This window comes from Bactrocera oleae, chromosome 5, assembly GCF_042242935.1.
Source record: "Bactrocera oleae isolate idBacOlea1 chromosome 5, idBacOlea1, whole genome shotgun sequence".
Classification (NCBI taxonomy): Eukaryota; Metazoa; Arthropoda; class Insecta; order Diptera; family Tephritidae; genus Bactrocera; species Bactrocera oleae.
Genome location: NC_091539.1, coordinates 33,248,132 through 33,272,650, shown reverse-complemented (window position 1 = coordinate 33,272,650; position 24,519 = coordinate 33,248,132). Strand labels below are relative to the sequence as shown.

At 33.9% G+C, this 24,519-nt stretch overlaps 2 protein-coding genes across 2 annotated transcripts in view; one reads left to right on the top strand and one right to left on the bottom strand.

The window, feature by feature from the left end:
• The window catches only part of LOC118682594 (uncharacterized), a 46,988-nt gene that overhangs the window by 14,324 nt on the left and 8,145 nt on the right, over positions 1 to 24,519 (top strand). The gene's annotated exons all lie outside the window — the stretch shown is intronic.
• LOC118679688 (uncharacterized) lies at positions 11,611 to 14,961 on the bottom strand. Its single transcript, XM_036357752.2, has 2 exons — positions 13,138 to 14,961; positions 11,611 to 12,325 (listed from the first exon to the last, which is right to left on the bottom strand). The coding sequence occupies exon 1, from the start codon at positions 14,464 to 14,466 to the stop codon at positions 13,225 to 13,227; it is 1,242 nt and encodes a 413-aa protein (XP_036213645.2). The 5' UTR covers positions 14,467 to 14,961; the 3' UTR covers positions 11,611 to 12,325; positions 13,138 to 13,224.

The window sequence follows — 24,519 nt, the reverse complement described above, 5'->3', positions numbered from 1 at the left end:
TCGTTTGTACGATATTAAGTCCAAATAAGGTCAAAATATATATTTTAAGTAAAAAACAACATTAAAAGGTAATTTGGGAATAAAAGCTTTCTTTAAGAAAAGTTGGGAAGGGCTAAGTTTGGGTGTAACCGAACATTTCATACTTGGAAGAAGCAAAGAAATACCTTCAGATCTTATCCATTTCAGGCAAGAGAGTGCATTGTTTTTAGAAAGATGTTCATTCTGAATTTCAATCAAATTACTTACATATTGGCCGATAGATGCGGTGTAAAGTCAACCGGAAATTCGAAAATATTAGGCATGCTGTCGTCATAAAAATATTTTCACCGAATTTCAATACTAGACTTTAAAGATTGACCGATATATTCATATAGCATGGGGTCCCCATATTTGGTATCTACGTACTTGAAAAGTTATAATTCGATTTCGACAATTTTTGGGCGTAAGAGGAAATACCTTGGAGGCACTATTTCTGCAAAGTTTTATTCTGATGACTTCATTGATATTTGATTTTTATACTGTAAAGTGAAAGAATCAGAAAGAATTTAAAAGTTTGTTATATGGGAAGTAGGCGTAGTTGTCATCCGATTTCGATTTCCATTTTTTCACAGTGGGAGATAGGATAATTAAGGCCACTTCACATACCAAATTTGGTTGGTATTGGTCAATTAGGTCCTGAGATATGGAATTTCACAATTGTGGGTGGTGCCACACCCCTTGTCCAATTTGTATACCTGCTGTTAAAAACGTCTTCGCTAACATTTCAGTTATGAAATTTAATGCTTGTAACGCATTTATTCAGTGTATTATCGCAGTAATATCATAGTTTTCAACATAACTGTTATATGGGGAGTGGGCGTGGTTATTCTCTGATTTTATTCATTTTCATTGTGTACGAAATAGAAATGCTAAAACAATTTATTCTCAGCATGTCTTGTTGATTTAGTTGCGGTTTGGAAGATATGAACATTTAACTGGGCGGGACCACGCCACTTTTACCCTTTCGGACCTATTGGGACACATACTACATACGAAGATGGGACCTATCTGTAACCTTAGGTTTATTTGTTGGTATTAACATGTCCCGCTTAGTGTTTGTATTAATTTTCTCTATCTTTATCACTTACAATTCAGTTTAGTAACTGCCACAATAACGAAATGGTGGAAAAAAGTGCTTCATCGCCTCTTGATGATGTCTGTCGTAAATTTTATATTTAGAACTACGTCGTCAGAAATTGCCACTGTTTGATTTTATTGTAAGTTTAGCAGAAGAGCTCATTGCCGACGGTCATAAAACTGCGGAAGATCAGGTCATATTTCCAAAGAGAGGAAAACGTACGGTGTTCAGCTACTCACTTACCAGTTGAAGGCAACACACACCGACGATGCGGTGGATGTCGGTTTAATAAAACTAAAAGACTCACTAAAGCAATGTTGAAGAGTGCCAAAATCCACTTTTCAAAACTTTTTTTCCGAAAAGAAATAAACTTTTGTTTTACTGACACCTTTTATAATTCAAAGTTGGAGAACAACTGAAATAAATGAACTTTATTTACCACGAATATGTTTTGGCTTTATTTATAATTATGCTGTAGCCATACTAAAAATCGGCTGGGACACATATGTATGTGTATCCTATCCTTCTAGGCACTCCTGAAGAAAGTGGGAACTTAATATTATGATTTTTATATTTATATTGCTAGCTGCTTTCCGGTGGTAAATGGTTAATAAGATGTTTGGCGCACAGGTGTCTCTCGCTACTTTGACCCCCTGTACCAAATAGCAGTTTTGCATCTTAATTTGGAGCTTAGTTATGATTTGTTAGGCCGATTACGTCCATCTGCAATTCCGACCACACTTGGTTGCCACGGAACATGTGTACCAAGTTTCATCAAAATCACTATTTCTAAATATAAATTAGCCAATGTAAGAAAAAATAATTCTTTGAAGGTATTGTTTTTTGGTTACTTTGTACTTAAGATGTTTTTGAAAAATAAGGATAAAAGGAAAAGAAATCCCTTCTTATACTCTCGCAACTTGTTGCTACAGAGTATAATAGTTTTGTTCACCTAACGGTTGTTTGTATCACCTAAAAATAATCGAGTTAGATAAAGGGTTATGCATATATAAACGATCAGGATGAAGAGACAAGTTGAAATCCGGGTGACTGTCTGTCCGTCCGTCCGTGCAAGCTATAACTTGAGTAAAAATTGAGATATCTTTATGAAACTTGGTAGACATGTTTCTCGGTACCGTGAGACGGTTGGTATTGCAGATGAGCGTAATCGGACCACTGCCACGCCCACAAAACGCCATTAATCAAAAACAAATAAATTGCCATAACTAAGCTCCGCAATAAGATACAAGGCTGGTATTTGGCACACAGGATCGCATTAGGGAGCGGCATCTGCAGTCAAAATGTTTTTTTTAAGTGGGCGTGGTCCCGTCCCTAATAGGTTTAATGTGCATATCTTCTAAACTGCTAATGCTATAATAACAAAATTCACTGGAAGCAAATGTTTTTAGAACCTCTACCTACAGTGTGAAAATAGTTGAAACTGGGTGGCAACTCCGCCCACTCCCCATATAACGGTACTGTTAAAAACTACTAAAAGCGCGATAAATCAAGCACTAAACACGTCAGAGACATTAAATTTTATCTCTGGGATGGTATGAGATGACTTTATAGGAACCGCGTTCAAAATTAGACACTTTTAGGTGAAAACCCATATCTTGGGATCTGCTTAACCGATTTTCGAATTCGGTACATGACATTCTTTTCATATCTCTATGTTATAGTGCGAAAATGGGCGAAATCGGATTATAACCACGCCTACTTCCCATATAACACCATTTTCAATTCCATCTGATTCTTTCACTTTCCACTATGCAAATCAGGCAACAATGACTGTATCGGGATAAAACTTTGCGTGAAAAATACTTTTAAAGTATACCACCTTGTGACCAAAAATTGTCTAAATCGAACCAAAACTGTTCAAGTCCCTAAGTACTAAATATGTGGACCCTAGTGCCTATAGTTGACCTTCTACCGAAAGTCTCCAGTGGATGTACAACACGAGCAGAAACAAGTTTTCCTGCTGTTTAAGTATAACTTTCCCCAAAGTTCCTTAATTCCTTCGTGACATACTTTTTGGCATTATTTTGTTCGCAATACTTTCCGAATTTTTCTAAATTTTATTTTTTATTATTATTAGCCAATAAATGATTTTAATACTTACAACTTTATTTCCCGAATTCGAGCTAGGCGCAGTGCAAATTCTTATGTTAAAATTTGGATCAACATCGGAATCATCAATAGAAAAAAATACTCGCATTGCTAATGTCTATGTTAATAGGCTCAGTAAATTTTCACTTTCCATTTAAATAAGGAAATATTCTAAGCCATTTTATAAAACATCATTGTATAAAAAGGTTAAAACACGTATGTTGATTAAAAATAGCGTTATCGGCAAACGAAAATTTAGCTGATCATACTAAGTACATAATTTAAGATGTTCTATAAAACGACATATTTCACATACTTGACGATTTTAATTTAATCATAAGCGCTTATGTTCATTTAGTTATGAAAATCTGAAAAACTTGTACAAACATAAAGGCTTAAGTAAACATAAGATGATTGATAATATTAAATTCGCTAAATATAGTCTAGTAAATATTCAGTTTATTTTATAATAAAAAAAGCATTAATAACCGATGAAATATATTGTATAAAAAAAACTTAGGTTTACTTAAGAAGTCGTGGGAAACTCAACAATTATGGAAGTTGAAAAATAAACCGTCGTAACTTTTTCTAAAAACATAGGAATTGAAAACGATTTCGATTAAAATGTGCATAGCAAAAAGATTACCCAGAATATGACCTTAACACGACTTAAAGTGTTGTAATATATTGCCATAGATATACATGTATGTACATATAATTCTATCTTGATTAGTTTTAGGTGATACAAGCAACCGTTAGGTGAACAAAGCTATTATACTTTGTGGCATATATACATGTATATATATATATACATATATATATATATATATCAATACATATTAGGGTCAAAACGAATGTTTGTTTTTTCGCTTCGTACTCTGAAAAATTGGTTGATAGACACCTCTAAGAAAAGCTCTCTAAGTATGAACTTTTGATTGTAACGGGATAGAAAACTTCATATCTCGCTTCCAACTACTTGAAAAAATATCTCCTTTTTTAGAGTAAAAACAAACGGGATAGAAAACTTCATATCTCGCTTCCAACTACTTGAAAAAATATCTCCCTTTTTGGAGTAAAAACAAATTTTTGCTAAGTAAAGAGTAAAGTATTCACTCCAAATTCGTTGAAAAACGTATGGACTTCCATCCTTATTCCGCCAACAACATCATTCCTCTTGACACGTTTATGCACAAATCCACAAATCATTTCCATTTAACTTCGGATGATGACCACCGAATACGAAAAAGAAGGAATAGGAAATGCATACATGTTATACGTATGTACTGGTATAAATTTACAAGTACCAGTATGATTTCTGTTAATTTTGTAGTTAATGTATAGTATAAAATTTCTATTAACATTTAGTTGGAGTCTCCATAAAATGGTTATATGTTACAAGGTACAATTCAAAAGTTCCAGGACTTTTTAACAACGCGGCTTCTGTCTGAAATTGTTATCCCTCAATTGTGTATTCTTCAGTGTTGTCGTGTAAAATATATATAACAGCTGACTTGTATAACAGCTGAGATATCGCGCTACATATGACATTACATTTGTAGTGTCGGTCGGAAAATGAGCATCGAACAAAGAGCCAACATTAAGTTTTGTTTTAAACTTGGTAAAACTTTTACCAAAACTTATCAAATGATGAAACAAGTTTATGGTGATGATTGTCTATCCCGCAGCCGTATTCACGAGTGGTTTAAACGGTTTTAAGAGGGACGGGAGGACTTGGAAGACGACAAACGATCGGGCCGGCCAAAAGATGTTGTGAACGAAAAAAACACGGAAATTGCGCGTGAATTCATTAAAAAAGAGGCGAAATCATCGCTTAAATATATGGAATCGGAATTATCAGTATCCGCAGCGTCGATTTATCGTATTTTGACAGAAAATTTCAGCCTCAGAAAGGTTTGTGCTCGATTTGTCCCGCACACTTTGAAACAACACGAAAAAGACCTCAGAATCAGACAGATTTTTTGACCAAAAATCGCATTCATATCATCAACCATTCACCCTATTCGCCTGATATGGCACCCTGCGATTTTTATTTGTTCGGAAAACTATATTTGGCCAGAAAGGAAACCGCTATGCTGACGTTGATGCCATCCAAAAGGCGACGACCGCCATCCTCAACGCTGTACCAACAAATGACCTAAAAAAGTCATTCGATAACCTTCTTAAAGGCGACCAATAAATTTTTCAAAAAAAAAAAAACAAATAATATTCGTTTTTTAATAAAAGTCCTGAAACTTTTGAATTGCACCTTGTATATACATAAGTATATATATATAATTACGTTTATATGTATAAGAAGTTCAGGTATTTAGATTTTATTGTGTAAATATCTGTCTTAGTATCTAAACCATTCATAAGATACTAACAGCGCTAAGTAAATCTCGCTTTTTCACAAAAATCAGAAAAACTACCTGTTTATGGTACATACATACATATACATACACGAAGGGGAAAAAAGAGAATAGAGCAGTAAATATCCTACAAGACTATGAGCTTTGCAATTTAAAATGATGTTTTTTGTCATTGAGTTATAAAATCCAAAAGAAAAAAAACAAATTTGCCTAAAAATTTGCAAACTTCAATTGATACAATCTTTTAATCGTTATATACCTCTTTTGAAGAGCATTCAATTTCGTACACAATACACAAAACGAAGTATGTTCCAAGTAGTTGGAAGCGAGATATGCATTTTTCTATCTGATAATGAGAACAAAATAGAAAACTGTTAGGCGGAGAACCTTCCCGTTACAATAAAAATCTCATACTTGGAGAGACTTTCTTAAATTATTAACTTATTGAAATAAAAAGCAGAGTTTCTAAACCAAATGACTAAAACGTAAAGTTAACTGCAACCATTACTTGTTATTTATATTGGAGTAGATATTACTAGTAACCGTTACAATCTGGTTTCGCTCATACCTGGTTGTTCTTAACATTAAAAACCGTTATTAAGCTCAGATGGGGTTGTGAATCAAAGACTGTAAATATTCGCATGTGTTTGTTGCTGAGTTGAGTGAAATATTTATATTCATTTTGTATAGTCAACTTTTAGGCAGCTTGAATATTTATAAGAAAAACGATCGAAATTTTCGTTTTCAAAATAAGTGAAGTTGATTTCCACTTTCCAATAAAATTCTAAAATTAATAGTAATAATACAATAAGTGTTTCACCTTTTTTTCAATATTTTTTAATGATTTTATTTCGAAATCAACAAAAAAAATTTACAATTTGAATAAGGTCATCATACTTTAGTATTCTTTAACATTTTTAGCCAAGAGCATATTATTAAACTTTTGTATTAACTAATTTAAACGTTTGTATATCATTTTATTAATGAGTCGATCCCGCCTTGTTGAGAATGATCTTTAAGATCTGATTGAGTGGTGAACGGTATAATTTTAGAATGTTATTTAAACAAATGATGACCAAACATTTTTAATACATTCAACTAATTCCTCTTTAGTGGAATACTATCGGCCAGTCTTGAAAACTTTGCGAGACAACCATCCCCACAGTTGTTCCAACTGATGTTCCTTCTTCCGAAGATCTTGGAAAGAATACTTGTATCCATCGGCCTTTCTAAATTAATTTGTTTTCGTCTGGAAAGACAAAATAGCCATATAATAATATCCAAGATAATAATATCCAAATATGGAGCATTTCTTAACACCCTTTAAACAGTAGATAAGCTCGCTTTAACACCAGTATTTGCCCGGATCTTGGAGGTCGATACATGAGAGTTGAAAATTGTTCTTTATTGTGACCGCTTTTTTTAGTTCGACAGTAACCCAATTTATTACGCAAGAAATGGACTTTTCGACTTCTGCCACCTTTTTTTGATATTTTAAATACTGAAAGCTGTAACTCTTCATAAGCTTCGATTATTGCTTTCTCTTCAACAATTTTCAATTTCCTTTAACCATATTAAAGATAATAGAACACCTATAGCCTTCTAGTCTAGATGTCTCATGTCTCCAATAAGATTTTTCAAAATTCAAATTATTTTCGGAGATACTTAGAAACATATATGTATGGAATCCAAACTAGTTCGGCCGGAACTAAAATTTTAAGCCCGTTTTTCTCGAAACTGTCTTTTTCAAAACGATACCCATGATTTCTCAGGTTCGACTGGACTCATTTACCTTTTTTATGGACTTGTCTATGTCGGGAACTATATAACTCAATGTTTACTATTTTTAAAAAATCAGAAACAATCAAAAACAAGTGCTACAAAATATGTTTTTTTTCGGGAAGTCGTGAAAATTTATATTATTATTTTTGTTTGGTTTTAGATTTATAGGATGGTTGAAATCGTGGGTATGGCCACTTTCCAATTTTTTAGACCACCCACTTTATCAGCTGCTAATCTTTGAAATTTGTAACTTTTTTATTCTTTCCTGTATTCTTGTAATGTTAATAAATAACTAAAAAAAATGGATGTAAAAATATAAACAGCATTTTTTTAAGAACACTTTTCGACTAGAAAAAACAGAAAATAGCAAAAACCGTATGTTTAGATGTGCAAAACGTCAACCGAAGTATTGGATGGACTTCATTAGGGATATGTTTTTTGGACCAAGGTCTAAACTAATTCCATTTATATGAAGCTGTGGTTTACATAATTAATAAGACAGCTTGTCCCACTAATTGCATTAAAATGTCACAAATTTTGACCAACCTAATCGGTTTATTTTCCGGTGGAAAGTCAGAAATCATGATATAGGATATATTAGGGGCAGAGAAATGGAAGGACTAATTGCATTAATTTTTGACATTGCTCAGTTATGCACGTGAAAATATTTTCAAGCAATCTATAAATATATTACCTCCCCACTGGCCGACCTATTCGGCTTATGGTTTGTAAGAATAACGAAAATCATTAGATCGCACACAAACTACAAAAGAGTCACAACTCGAAAAATGACAAATGTTTAAGAGGAACAAAAAACAGCTCCTGTAAATATTTTTACAACTTTACGGTCAAGTCCTCGTCCATAATATGAAATATCTTTTTAAAAAGCATCTTACTCAAATATTGAATTTGATTTTCCAGTTTATCAGAGAAATTAAGAGCCATTTGTGAGTTAAGACATCGATCAACAGTGCGATTAAACTCACTTTTCCACTTTTTTCAGATAAAGAGACAAAACTTCGCAGAGTACGGTAGAAAATTTACGATTTATTTCAGCAATAGCGACACAACTACAAATATAATCTTTAGTTGATATTACACAAGGGAGGCAATCGATGCAATTAACACAAAAGTATACCTAACGGTGATTTTCCATTTAAGTCAAATAGTGATGACAATGAATAGTTAAGTGTTTTGATTTGTTACTCTTTTGTAATTAGTGTGCGATGTGTTGTAGTATTTGGGAGTCGAGGTAGCTCAACGATAAATTTCACATGTTTTCTCAACTCTAGTAGGTATATTTAATAATATACGAGTACGCTCAGTTAATTTTGCTGAGATATTTTACATGTTTACTGATATATAAGGTATAAAGGCAACGGGAAGTCTGATCTTAATTCAACAAGCACGAAATTTGAAAACTTTATTATACACTGAACAGGGTATATTAAGTTTGCCACGAAGTTTGTAACACCAAGAAGGAAACGTCGGAGACCCTATAAAATATATACATAAATGATCAGCATGATGAGCTGAGTTGATTTAGCCAATATATGCAAACTAGTCCCCTAGTTTTTAGGCTATCAATCTGAAAATTTGCACCTGTCCTTTTCTAACAAAGAAGCTGCTTATTTGTCGGAATGGCCAATATCGGACCACTATAGCATATAGCTGCCATACAAACTGAACAATCGGAAGCAAGTCTTTGTATGGGAAACTCTTTCAGTTGACGAGGTATCTTCACGAAATTAGATCGGAATCAAGTTATTGTAAGGAACCTTTGTATCCTTGAAGGGTATTATAGCTTCGGTGTAACCGAAGTTAATATTTTTTCTGGTTTATTTATTCAATTATTTCAAATTTATTCCAAGTTTTATTGCGTTGCGATTTCTTGCAAATCCCTTAGGACCAAAATTTTTGATAGTTCAACATTGTTCGAATCTGCAAATACATCGTTTAAAGATGAACGTACTCATAGGAACAGATTTTGAGTTCATATAACTTGCTGGTAGTCATTTGTTTTATAAAGATCTGGGGGTTTGAGATTTTCCAATTACTAAAAGTGTTAATTTCTTGTTTTCCGAAGCATTGGCGCACGCTAAAAATGTTAATTTTATTATTATTTGTTATTACCATCTCTAGCCTGCTTCACACTATCTACATTAGATGACAGCTTTTCCCCACATTCTTTAAGAAGACGTATTCTATTACTCTAGCAGGGCGGTTCGGGCAGAGAACCTGTAACAATTCCTCTATGTTACGTTCTCTTGTTCCGGTGTAACTGAACATCTGATACTCTTCAAACTTTCAAGGATCAAAGCCGGCTAAATACCTTCAGGTGTTGGCAAAACTTTATATTAAACAACTAAGGAATGGCGTAGTACTTTCAATTATACCTAACATTTTATATCTTTGCAACGTGCAATTATCAAAAACGGGGAAATACCCTCAGGTCCTGACAAAACTTCGTATTAATGTTATGAAAGCATTCAAGATTCTTTATTTGACGAAATCGTCAATAAATAACGATCAAATTTGGTCTCTTATTAAGTTATAGTCTAGATCACAGAATCAATTAGTTTTATAACTATATTTTATTTCCCGTCAGCAAAAATAATATTTATTAAAATCATCCTCAACTGAGATATATATATCTGACATAAACTTAACCGAGGAGGCTACAATTAATATATTGCGTTGATGTGCAAAACGTCAAGCAGAAAACTCCAATCATGTTCAGCACTAAGCCATTAATATAAAGTTTAAAATCAACGGAAATTATTATATGTATGTAGTATAATATATCCAATATTATCTGTTCCGTTAATTTTGCTAAGATATTTTACATATTGACCGATATATACGGTATAAAGTAAATCTGAAGATTGAACATTTTTTAATAGGTATATGCGAGATAGGTGTACTAACACCCGATTTTATCTATTTTAGGCATTACTATATACTTTTAATTTTAACCGGATGTTTGAAAATCCTGATATTAGTTCTATGGGGGATAGGACAAGCTTTCACCCGATAATATCCATTTTAGGCACAAAGATACATTGTTAGGAAAAACTACGCTCACTCAATTTAATTAGGATATCTTACACTTCGGCCGATATATGGGGTATACAGGCGGCCGGACAATTCAAGCACCATTGACACACAGACATACTATTATCATATCATATTATAGGATTCTCTTCTAGTTTCAATAATATGTCTTACACATTGACCGATATTTTCGATAAAAAGTCAGCCATAGGCTCTGGGATCCAAATTTCCGGTATATGGAGGCTTGAATAGTTATGGTCCGATTTTGACAATTTTAGACCTCATATGGCATACCTTAGTAAAATATTCGTGCAAATTTTTATCGCGATGTATTAATTGGTGCTTGATTAGTATATTCGGATGGAATTTAAAGTTGTGTTATATGGGAAGTAGGCGTGTTTGTTGTTCGGTTTCGCCCATTTTCGCATTGGAATGTTAAAATAATCCTATGTGCCAAATTGGATTGAAATTGGTCGGATAGATTCGGAGGTATGTGGTCGCACCTAAATGTGAGCGGTGCCACGCCCATTGTCAAATTTTGATCCCGGCTCCTATAAAGCCCTCTTGGGCTATCCTGTTTATAAAATTTAATGTTTCTGACGCATTTATTATTATTATTCTCACCGTCGTAAGAAGAATCGAACGAATTTGTTCAATGTAAATTCAAGTGATATAACTTGAATGGTTTCGGAGATATGTATGTATATGTATGCACATTAATTTTATATCTTAATTTAATGCTTAGTTATGTCATTTTATAAGTTTTCGATTAATGCCAATTTGTTGGCGTGGCAATGGACTGATTCTGTACATCTGCAATACCAACCTCCCTTGGGTGGGAAGAAACACGTGTACGAAGTTTCATCAAGATATATTAATTTTTACTCAAGTTGTCGCTTGAAAGGACAGAAGAGCGGACAGACTGTCACTCGGAATTCAACTCGTCTGGTCATCCTGATCATTTGTATATATATGTATAGGTCGCTTGTAACACTTAAAACTGTTTGTTGTGGTATCATATCATATATCATGTACGTGTGCATATTTTCTGTAGTCGAGATAAAAGCATTTGACATATTCATACCATACATATGTACATGATATACATCTGATATTATACCACAACAAACATTCAGAGATCTCTACTTTTTAAGTAAAATTGTTAAAATAAATAAGATATTTTTTAAGTTTTTAATTGTTTATTTAAATTTTGAATTGTATTTGTAGATGTAGGTCTGACTAATTGCTCATAAAGTTGGAACCGTTTGTTAATAAACACTAAAGATAGGTGAATGAGGTAACGGTAAGTCAGAAAAAGCAGAAGACATAGTCCTGAAAGATGCATCAATATCTTGCCCTTCAACAGCTTTCATTTCCTGTAATCATATGCGTTGAAATTTAGTCCTTATTCGAAGACGTCGTATCGGATCCAAGTTCTTGATGAATAGAAGTAGAGACCTCAAAAAAGGTGCTGGTATTTCTAGTAAAGCAAGCTCAATGTCAATTCCATGGATTCATTTCATTAATCCTTATACTATTTCGACCACCAGGAGGCTTGAATGACTCAACAAAAGATGGTCCGGTGGTTTTTACTTCAGTATTTCGCATTTAATTACTTGATTCAGCGGCAGTAGTATTATATTTTTCCGATTACTTCGGTATTTGCCATAACATTATCTGCTTCAATTGCACCACCACCGACAAATTACTAACTGCTTCTCTTGGGAGCAGTATATAAGTATCTAAGAAAAAACAGTCTTTTGAAATACCGCCACTTTCTAGTATATATATATATATTGCTGATTAGTCTTGTGAAGCGCCCGATTTTAATATTAATAAATATTTTGTTTTTACTGTTCATGCAAATTTCACCACTTCCTCTTACCAGACTCTTCTGAAAAATTAAAGAATATAAATTACTTTATTTACGAACCTTTCAACAGAAAAATCATTTAAACATTCTGAAAATTCGAATTTTTTTATAGTTAAAGAGATTTGGGTAGTGCTTTAAAATATACATTCGTATTCTTGTACCAACTATCAATCATTTTGAAATGCTTTCAACATTTTATTTTTAAGAAGCATCAACAGAAAGCACATAAGGCTCAAGGGTTAAATTTTAATTTATGTATTGTAGCTATCAAGTTACTTTTAATTTCAATAGCGATTTTGCAAATGTCTTTGTAATGTAGAATTTTTTAATGGTCCATGTAGGAGAATAGAAAACGAAGCGGTGTAGAAATTTTCGCAAAATATTACTACTAAACTCTTTAATAGAAAGATCTATGAAGCCGCCTTCGTTTTTTTTGTGCAGACTCATATGTAGCACATTCAGCGCCCCATCGTTGCTATCACCGCTAGTTCGCCGATAGTGCCCATGTTCTTTCGAAGTTTCTTTTTTGATATTTAAGAGGATAGGAGCGTTCAAGAGTGGACCCTTTACTTTAATACCTTGACATACTCATCAACCGCTCTGAGGGTAGAGCATTGAGAAATTCGTGTACTCAAAGTTCCTATATAGGTCTTCTATCTTGACGCACTGCGTCCAAGCCAAAACTAATATACCTAGAAGAACTGGTCAATAAGAACCTTCATTTTAATATCAGGGGTTCCTTTCAGACTTGAATACGACCAAGGACGATGGAGAATACTCTCTTTTAATAATAGATAGATCTTCACTATATAAAAATCATAAAAATTACTCACCTTTAGCAATTATGTCTCCGACCTCTCAGACCAAGCACCTAAAGTTCGCATCCGAACTTGCAAAAGCGAAAGCGGCTCACGTTGTCGTCATGTGGAATATAGGTTGAAACCTGAAAGTGCGAGATTCTCACCAACTTCTTCAAACATACAAACATATGAAGTCTGCGGATCATCGTCCCTGACGTCTTTCGGTAGAATCTGGAGAACAACTTTCTCGAAACCATAGTTTATGACTCCTTTTGCGTGGTTAAGAGGATCGAGTGATTCCTTGTTTATGAGTATCAGCACTTGCCGATATGGTTTCTGAGTACTCTCTAACCTGATCACCCTCCAGTTGTGAGTTGGTAGAGAAGGATTGCAATAACGCAATATCTCTTCAATTTCGTCAGGACTAGAGGGCTCAGCTGGGAGCCAGACACGAGCACGAGGGCGGAGTGGAAGATCGTTTTTAATAATCGCCTCGATTCTTGCTCCTTTCCAAATTTCCCCCACTCTGGCTACAGCTTCCTTATAAATGGATGCCGACCGTTCGTCGGCACATCTGATAAGCTTGTGCAGTCCATGGTACCAACCGGCACTCTCACACGTCGGCGGTGGCCCAGGATTTCCACTGACCACCTTCATAAAAACCGCCGATATTGCCGCCGCTACCCGTTTCCACTCCTCCCGGGAAATGATTCCATCTTCTCTGCTGCGGTCAAAAACACAAAGTTCTATTGGACCGAAGTGTTTTGCGTTTTCGTTAAACGTTAATGCCGCTCCTGTCCGTGCCTTTTTGCTGATGGATGCTTCCCCCATATGCAACCTCTGCCGCTTTACCACAGACTGAGCCTCTCTCGATCCTGTTCGCTTGGTTTCTCCACCGCTCAGTACCCGTTTAGCCCACTCCAGTGTGCTAGCATGCCGCTCAGAATCTTGCTCAGTGTTTTTGCCACCATAGCGCAGTAAAATCTTAGTTGCCATGCGACGATCCGACCTCAGCTTTCTAGCTGCTGACACGTATTTCTTACCAGTACCCTTAGCGTTTGCTGAGGTTCGCGAACTACTAGTAGTCGTAGCAGATTTTCTTCTGCTCCTGCTGACGATTTCGTCTCGCACCTTAACTTTACTTGGATTACTTGTGGGCAAGCTCCAGTTTACTCCCGTTGAATTACCGCCTCCTGCGGGAAGTAGCCACGTTTCTGTGGAGATACTTGCATTACCTCTTGTGTAGAACGGTTCCGTCCGCATAGGTAATGACAGCCATCCTGAGACATTGTCTAATTTTGAATAGGTTGGTTCCCACCTACCTTCTCCCTCGTCCATTTGTTTTGAGTTTTTAGTATTCATGTTTCATGGGTCCCCACTCAGAGCCGCTATCCACTTCCCAGAAAGGTAGTCGCTTTTGATGGTCCCAAGGTTATCTCATTTACGAGGCCAAGGCGAGGGTTGACGCATGCCCTTATGAAGCTATGCGTTCAGAGCCGACCAGCGTAAAGAGGGAGTCATCTCAACCTGCACCTACCACACCAACTTAATGATGACGGGAAAGGAACGTACTCTGAGGCCTGCCAGGGTTTTAACGGGACGGAGGCAGCCTCAGCATTAGCCCGCCAGCCATTTCTGCAGGGTGTCACCCCTACATACTGAAGTAACGGAATACTTCGGCCACCAGCCCAGGATTCAACCAGATCCAATAAAAGTCATTATATGCAAAGTCCATGTCATTCCAGGGTTAAATATCCGTAGTAGTCTAACAGGCCGTGAAGGCCGCAGGTCATTTAGCGTTACCCAGAATGCACCGCGTGGAGGCGACCTGCCTTACATTCCACTGTACATAAGCAAATAGGCGGAGAGGTTTTTTTTTTATAAAAACCCCAATTTCAAAATATGATTTACTGCTATACATTTATTCTGTGCCTGGACTGTTTTTGATGATCAATAGTTAAGTTGTTAGCAAACCTGCATATGTTAAATTATATTCGCACGCACTAATACAAACAACTTAACATAACCATTTGCAGAGTTTTCCTTCTTCAAACAAAACTCCTCACACCCTTACATGTTTATGTAATCGTATATTAACTGTAGAAAGCATCCCGGAAGGTTCTGGCTCGAACAATTGATCCCATATGTGACTTCTGTCTTTTGGGTATATCCTCGTATAGACAAACAAACCTAAAAAGAAGTAAAATAATAACTTAAATAGTTAAAAATGTGTTGCAAAAACTTTTTCTTTTGAACTCATTAATGAAAGAAATGCTCAATCCAAATAATTTATTTTTTTTGTCTTAAAAAAGTAGAAAAACATACATTTTAATTTAAGAGAGAAATTTTGTATGTGAGAATGAATTTTTAATTCATCCAACATATTAGAAAATAGTTAGAATTTGGGGTGTTGGAGGACTTTGGTTTTTGGTACAGCTTAGTGCCAAATTTCAACATATTAATACTCGTATCATAAATTCTTTAGCAGTAATTTTTCCCCTTAACTACTAGAGCAAGTATCTCCACAGAAACGTTTAAACATTTTTCCGAGAATAATGATTTAGAGTCTTCTCAAATTCTAAGCATCAATTTCACAGACATTTCTTTGCTTGCATTTTAATAAGTTTTCATGTTACATTGTTTAGGCATAATTATGAATTTTGATTTATTTTGACGTAAAGACTTTTAATGGCTGAGCGTAACTCGTATGTGTACAGAGTATGTACTTCTCGAAACCAAGTTTTTGAGATACTAGTGTGGGTATTGAAGTGAAACATCACATTGACCAAAAAATGTGTTTGGCACTCCATATGCGCTGGTATTGTGTTAGTATATAATATTCAACTTAAAGGAAAAACACGTTCCTCTAAATACGTACATACTTTACATACACATTTATATGTCTTATAGTTTTTGTGCTGTTTGTGGTAACTACATATATGTTTAGAGAATGCCGTTTAAATGCGTCTGATTCTATAAAAAAAGGCCTATTTGGACTACTTTGATTAAGATGGAAAATTTTCTTTTGGGTCAACAAGGAGAATATACCAAATATCCCTGTTTAATGTGCTTAAGCCGTGATGATATAGCAGAGGTAAGACAAAATACTGGACTAAAAACATTTGGCCGCATTATATAACCCCCTCATCATACAAAGTTAGGTCTGATAAAAGAATTTTTAAAAGTTTTAAACAAGGATTAGGAATGTTTTAAAAATATCGTAAAATATTTTCGAAATTGAGCACAGAAAAAACTAAAGCAGGTATTTTTGACGGCCCTCAAATCAGGGAACTAATAAAGGACTACCATTTTAGTGATTGTATAACAGATAAGGAGATTATATGATTGAATTTATTTGGGTTGTTCAAAATTTCGTCGAAAATAAATCAAGTTGATTGCAGCCTACGTCACGGCTGTCAATTTAAATCAATTTTGACAAGTAGATCAACTTGAAAGCAAGTTCTTGATCGTGTAACTACATACGCAAAACCAATATTTGAATCAGCTGTTTGCTAATGTGACAAAACTTGTAAATGAATAAATTTGAAGCCAATTCCATTTTAGTTTAGAAAAAGTTCCGCTATTTTAGCTTTTATTTTATTTAAAGAAGAAAGTAATGAAAAAAAATTAAATTAAGATATTAAGAGATAACATCCACTTGATGGACCAGGGGAATAGTAATGAAATTTTGCTTGCATTTACTTGTACGAGCTTGTATGTACTACATACATGCTTACTTAAAAGATTTATATCACATTATCGACATCGAGATAATTTAATTTGTAAAAATAAAATAAATTAATTTCTTAGCTTACATTTAAATCTGTCAGCGACTATATTCTTGCTTTATTACAAAGGCGATAAAATTGGTTTCCGTGGCACCCAAAACCGAATTTTATCGGCTTCAATTCTGACAACTATCAGATTCTACAACACCCCTATATACAAGTATTTACACACTTTAGTCATTCGTCAACTAGTGCCAAAAACTAGTCGATTGTGCGTAAAGTGCGACAAATCAATAAAGACGCGGATGGCCAATTACATTCTTATCATAGATAAAATGATCCGAAACTCCTCTCTTTGCCTTCTGAGAGAGCTCATGAACTTTCAGTGCTGCCAAGAAAAACCTCGAGTTCATGAGATGAACAGATGACAAACAAAACAATGAACTACCACTAAGAATCCCGCAGAAATAAATTGAGAAATCAGTGGGTAATTTGTGATATCAGATTTTTTGTTGACTTTTATATACTTATTTTGGTTAGAACTCCCAGCAAATGTTATGTAAACTTTGACTTTCGAATAAATTATCAAAAGATAATTGTTAATTGAGTATATAAAAAAGAAATAAAGATCATGTTTAGGTTATTTAAAACTTGTGTGTTTTGAAATATTAAAATATTTTGTTAAATTTAGTTATAAACGTTAATTTTGAAAATCTTTTGTGATTAAAATATACATGTACTTATATTTAGAAGTCATATAGGATATCTAGCTTGTGAAACTAATTTTAATTATGTACATTTTTCTGTTAAATGGAAACCGAAAAATACCCAAGAAATACATTTAAAAATCTCAAAACTTTTTTCTTTGCTTAATGGCACCACTGTCAAATGTTATAAAAAATATGGACTTTGACAGCGCTTTCTCAAATCAAAGAATTGTGGATCATTTAATCCTTGATTCTTATGTTTAATTTGGAATTCACAGACCCTTCATTCATTTTACATTATATAGTGCAAAAATAGCTTTATATCAATATTTAAATCATTGTTCAATTCTATTAATTCTGAAAGTTTTATAAATTCTTTTCATATGACAATTGTAATAAAATGCATTGAATTTGTACAAGATGACACACACACTTGGCCACACATTTCGTTTTCAATTTAATTGCTGCCGCTTAAAATCAACGCATGTGGCTTTTCGTGGATACTTTTCAAGTTAAATCACTCATCAGTTATTCACAGCACACGAAACGAAAAATCAAACAAAAAAGTCACAGTTATAAAATCGACAAACGTCACCACCTCGAAACATATGTTTTAGACAGCACAGCACAACTATTTCTATTCAGCACCGGCGTAACGAAGAAGAGAAGAACCCCAAGACGCTACATTCACTGTTCTACCTGAGAAACTCACCACCGCAAGTTGGCAAAATATACTCAATATTTAGGAGGATGAGAATAACTGCGAAACGAAATATACTCACTATTTAGGGGAGAGAATGTGGTTACCGCTCAGTAATGGAAAGTACGCATAATCGTGTATTTTCCGCCCTTTTTAATGCAGTCCGCACTTTACACACAATCGACTACTTTTTAGCACTATTTGATGAAATACGAAAATATGTACATAGGTATTTTTATTTGCGACATTTTTAAAACTATACAGTATGATAGCACGTACACAATTTTTAATATTAGTAAAATTAACTTTGAGGAAACTAAAATATGCGTTGACAAATAGAAAAGCGGAAATTGTGTATTCTTAGCAGATTGGATAGATAAATGTAAAATTGTGGGCATTTCTACAGTGCACGCATTATTTGTATACCCTTGCTACATGTTGCCACAGAGTACTACGCCTACTTCTCATATAGTAGATTTTTTATTTCCATTTGATTCTTTCACTCTCCAGTATACAAATGAAGGACCGATGAATGTATCGCGAGAGAATTCTTTTCTGATAATAGTATGCCTGTATGTCAAAAATGGGTTGAAATGTATCAAATAATTCCCTTAGCCCTATATACGCAATATACAGACTTTCTAACTGTCATTTGGCTATATATTTGGCTGTATATGGGTCAATATGTAAGACATCTTAGCAAAATTTCCTGAACGTATAGTGTTGAATATACTATAGTTGTTGGGTCATCGATTGTGAGCCACTGCATTATACGGTCATATGTTCTAATATATTTTTTGCTATTTCTTGTTCTCTATTTATTTGCTTAATATTCGAGGGCAATCATTAGAAGTCATTCAACTCAATGCAGTTAATAATTGTATTTGCATTGTGTACATTATTATTAGCTTGCTTGCTTGCGCTTGCTTTATACACTTATGCTATGGCTATGTTTTCGTGCACGCAATTATATGAATATTTAGCCATTTAACATGTATTAAGCTTAATAACTGTGCTTTTACACACAGACTCTTTTGTAACCCAAACCGGTTTATTGTGGGCGAGGGGACGACGAGGAAAGACGAAGGGACCGTGCCACTTGTGTTCGGGTGGCACGCTTTGTGGTCTTGTTCGTAACAGCTCGCTGCTACCCTTTTCACTTTCAAATTCTTTGAACGGTTGCAAGAGCGCTCGGTTTCAAATGAATTCGTTCACAAATTTGAATTCTGTTATCGATTTTTTGTATGTAATATGCAAATATGTATGCATAGAATAATAGAAATATTTTGAAAAATTATAAATAAGGAGAAAATTAAGATACCCAAAAATATTCAATTCACATTTTTAATAACATATAGCGGTATTAAATGTAATAATGTACCAGTATATATAAAAAAATTCTAATAAAAATGGTAACTTTACTCTTTTATATTAAGATAAAATATTAAGATGCTTTCATATTTATTTCTTTTAACCGCAAAGGAGTTAGTTCGAATATTATTTTTATTTAAAATGAGAATTTTAATTTATTCAAAGATGTTTTATAATAAATAGACAAAAATATGAAGTAAAGAAATTATGAATTTTTAATACTTAAAGATTAGGAAATTCCTGTTATAAATTTGGTTGCTGGACTCTTTCTTCTCGTGTGAATGCACAGAGCGACACCAAAAGAGCATTTGCCAAAAATGAAGGTCAAAAGAGTCCCAATGTAAAAGCACACTAAGTAACCAGCCGCTTGCAATGCTACGCTCCCATTTATACATTTCTCTTTTTATACTCTTGCAACCTGTTGCTACAGAGTAGTCCCCATATAAAAGCGCGATAAATCAAGCACTAAACACGCCATAGACATTAAATTTTATCTCTGGGATGGTATGAGATGACTTTATAGGAACCGCGTTCAAAAATAGACAGTGGGCGTGGCACTTTTAGGTGAAAACCCATATCTTGAGATCTGCTTAACCGATTTCAACCAAATTCGGTGCATAACGTTCTTTTCATGTTACTATGTCATAGTGCGAAAATCGGACTACAACCACGCCTACTTCCCATATAACACCATTTTAAATTCCATCTGATTCTTTCACTTTCCACTATGCAAATCAGGCAACAATGACTGTATCGGGATAAAACTTTGCGTGAATAATGCGATTAAAGTATGCCACCTTGTGGCCAAAAATTGTCTAAATCGAACCAAAACTTTTTAAGCCCCTAAGTACTAAATATGTGGACCCCAGAGCCTATAGTTGACCTTCTACCGAAAATATCAGTCAATCCACAAAGAAATCACAAACGAGTATACTATTTGACTTTGCGAGAGTATAAAATGTTCGGTTACATCCAAACTTAGCCCTTCCTTACTTGTTTAATAATAATTACATTATATACGAAGGAGCAATATCGTAAAGTATGTACTTGGGTTATTCTTCTTTTATGAACTGTTAAAGGTATATAACTTACATACTTATGTTTATATGCACTAATACAAAACTATACTATTTATTTAGCGGTATTGAAAGATTGCTTAGAATATTATTTAAAGAAAGAATTTTGCAAATAAAGTTAGTCTAATAGCTGACCACACATAGCGTCATTACTCGGCCCTTTGTATTTTATCGTTGCTGCAACTTCACTTAAACTTACAACAAAAGCTTTGTAGGCCTACGATACTTTTCAGCCAAAAATATGTCAAATTGGTCGACGAATTACTCCAACTCCCATATAACACACATAGTGATGTTATATTTTATTCTAACAAACCTTATGTCGAATACGTCAGTCAGAGTGTGAGTTACATACTTACATATAAGTATGTATATTTATGAAATTGATTGAAAATATGTTCTCAAGTATATTTGGGCAATGTCAAAAGTTAGTGTAATCAGCTCAGACCTTTTCAGCCCCCAATATACTATATATAGTGATTTCCAACTTTTCATCTATCTTTAAGCAGTATAGGTTGGTAAAAATGTGTGAAATTTTAATGAAATTAAGTGGACAAGTATCTTTCAAATTATGCGGTTTAGCGTTTAATATTTTACAATCTTCATGGCAAACTTAATATACTCTGTTGACAATTAAAAAATAAGCTATTGTCATTGAGGTTCATATATTCGGTTGTTTGTATTACCTAAAACTAATCGAGGTAGATACAAGTATATGGTTATCTCTCTATTATATATAAAAGTTTTCTGCTGCTGTCGAGAATCAACTAACATAAGAGCTAGCTAGCTCGAGCTCGGCGGGAGGGCGCTGCGGGACGCTCGCTTCGCTCGCTCGCCTAGTGTACATATATGTAAAGTAAAAGGAACGAGCCGAACTGAAGTCTGGGTCCGGGTGTCTATTCGTCTGCCTGTGCAAGCGATACTTGGTACATATATTACTTGGTACTATAAGACTAGTGCCATGCTCATTTCAACCCATTTTGCACATACAGGCATACTATTATCAGAAAAGAATTATCTACCGATATATTCATTGGATCTTTATTATAGAACCACACTGTAGAAATGCCCACAATTTTACATTTATCTATCCAATCTGCTAAGAATACACAATTTCCGCTTTTCTATTTGTCAACGCATATTTTAGTTTCCTCAAAGTTAATTTTACTAATATTAAAAATTGTGTACGTGCTATCATACTGTATAGTTTTAAAAATGTCGCAAATAAAAATACCTATGTACATATTTTCGTATTTCATCAAATAGTGCTAAAAAGTAGTCGATTGTGTGTAAAGTGCGGACTGCATTAAAAAGGGCGGAAAATACACGATTATGCGTACTTTCCATTACTGAGCGGTAACCACATTCTCTCCCCTAAATAGTGAGTATATTTCGTTTCGCAGTTATTCTCATCCTCCTAAATATTGAGTATATTTTGCCAACTTGCGGTGGTGAGTTTCTCAGGTAGAACAGTGAATGTAGCGTCTTGGGGTTCTTCTCTTCTTCGTTACGCCGGTGCTGAATAGAAATAGTTGTGCTGTGCTGTCTAAAACATATGTTTCGAGGTGGTGACGTTTGTCGATTTTATAACTGTGACTTTTTTGTTTGATTTTTCGTTTCGTGTGCTGTGAAAATACAAAAAGTTAAGAATTCACAAATGTGAGTGTTTAGTATGGAATAACTGATGAGTGATTTAACTTGAAAAGTATCCACGAAAAGCCACATGCGTTGATTTTAAGCGGCAGCAATTAAATTGAAAACGAAATGTGTGGCCAAGTGTGTGTGTCATCTTGTACAAATTCAATGCATTTTATTACAATTGTCATATGAAAAGAATTTATAAAACTTTCAGAATTAATAGAATTGAACAATGATTTAAATATTGATATAAAGCTATTTTTGCACTATATAATGTAAAATGAATGAAGGGTCTGTGAATTCCAAATTAAACATAAGAATCAAGGATTAAATGATCCACAATTCTTTGATTTGAGAAAGCGCTGTCAAAGTCCATATTTTTTATAACATTTGACAGTGGTGCCATTAAGCAAAGAAAAAAGTTTTGAGATTTTTAAATGTATTTCTTGGGTATTTTTCGGTTTCCATTTAACAGAAAAATGTACATAATTAAAATTAGTTTCACAAGCTAGATATCCTATATGACTTCTAAATATAAGTACATGTATATTTTAATCACAAAAGATTTTCAAAATTAACGTTTATAACTAAATTTAACAAAATATTTTAATATTTCAAAACACACAAGTTTTAAATAACCTAAACATGATCTTTATTTCTTTTTTATATACTCAATTAACAATTATCTTTTGATAATTTATTCGAAAGTCAAAGTTTACATAACATTTGCTGGGAGTTCTAACCAAAATAAGTATATAAAAGTCAACAAAAAATCTGATATCACAAATTACCCACTGATTTCTCAATTTATTTCTGCGGGATTCTTAGTGGTAGTTCATTGTTTTGTTTGTCATCTGTTCATCTCATGAACTCGAGGTTTTTCTTGGCAGCACTGAAAGTTCATGAGCTCTCTCAGAAGGCAAAGAGAGGAGTTTCGGATCATTTTATCTATGATAAGAATGTAATTGGCCATCCGCGTCTTTATTGATTTGTCGCACTTTACGCACAATCGACTAGTTTTTGGCACTAGTTGACGAATGACTAAAGTGTGTAAATACTTGTATATAGGGGTGTTGTAGAATCTGATAGTTGTCAGAATTGAAGCCGATAAAATTCGGTTTTGGGTGCCACGGAAACCAATTTTATCGCCTTTGTAATAAAGCAAGAATATAGTCGCTGACAGATTTAAATGTAAGCTAAGAAATTAATTTATTTTATTTTTACAAATTAAATTATCTCGATGTCGATAATGTGATATAAATCTTTTAAGTAAGCATGTATGTAGTACATACAAGCTCGTACAAGTAAATGCAAGCAAAATTTCATTACTATTCCCCTGGTCCATCAAGTGGATGTTATCTCTTAATATCTTAATTTAATTTTTTTTCATTACTTTCTTCTTTAAATAAAATAAAAGCTAAAATAGCGGAACTTTTTCTAAACTAAAATGGAATTGGCTTCAAATTTATTCATTTACAAGTTTTGTCACATTAGCAAACAGCTGATTCAAATATTGGTTTTGCGTATGTAGTTACACGATCAAGAACTTGCTTTCAAGTTGATCTACTTGTCAAAATTGATTTAAATTGACAGCCGTGACGTAGGCTGCAATCAACTTGATTTATTTTCGACGAAATTTTGAACAACCCAAATAAATTCAATCATATAATCTCCTTATCTGTTATACAATCACTAAAATGGTAGTCCTTTATTAGTTCCCTGATTTGAGGGCCGTCAAAAATACCTGCTTTAGTTTTTTCTGTGCTCAATTTCGAAAATATTTTACGATATTTTTAAAACATTCCTAATCCTTGTTTAAAACTTTTAAAAATTCTTTTATCAGACCTAACTTTGTATGATGAGGGGGTTATATAATGCGGCCAAATGTTTTTAGTCCAGTATTTTGTCTTACCTCTGCTATATCATCACGGCTTAAGCACATTAAACAGGGATATTTGGTATATTCTCCTTGTTGACCCAAAAGAAAATTTTCCATCTTAATCAAAGTAGTCCAAATAGGCCTTTTTTTATAGAATCAGACGCATTTAAACGGCATTCTCTAAACATATATGTAGTTACCACAAACAGCACAAAAACTATAAGACATATAAATGTGTATGTAAAGTATGTACGTATTTAGAGGAACGTGTTTTTCCTTTAAGTTGAATATTATATACTAACACAATACCAGCGCA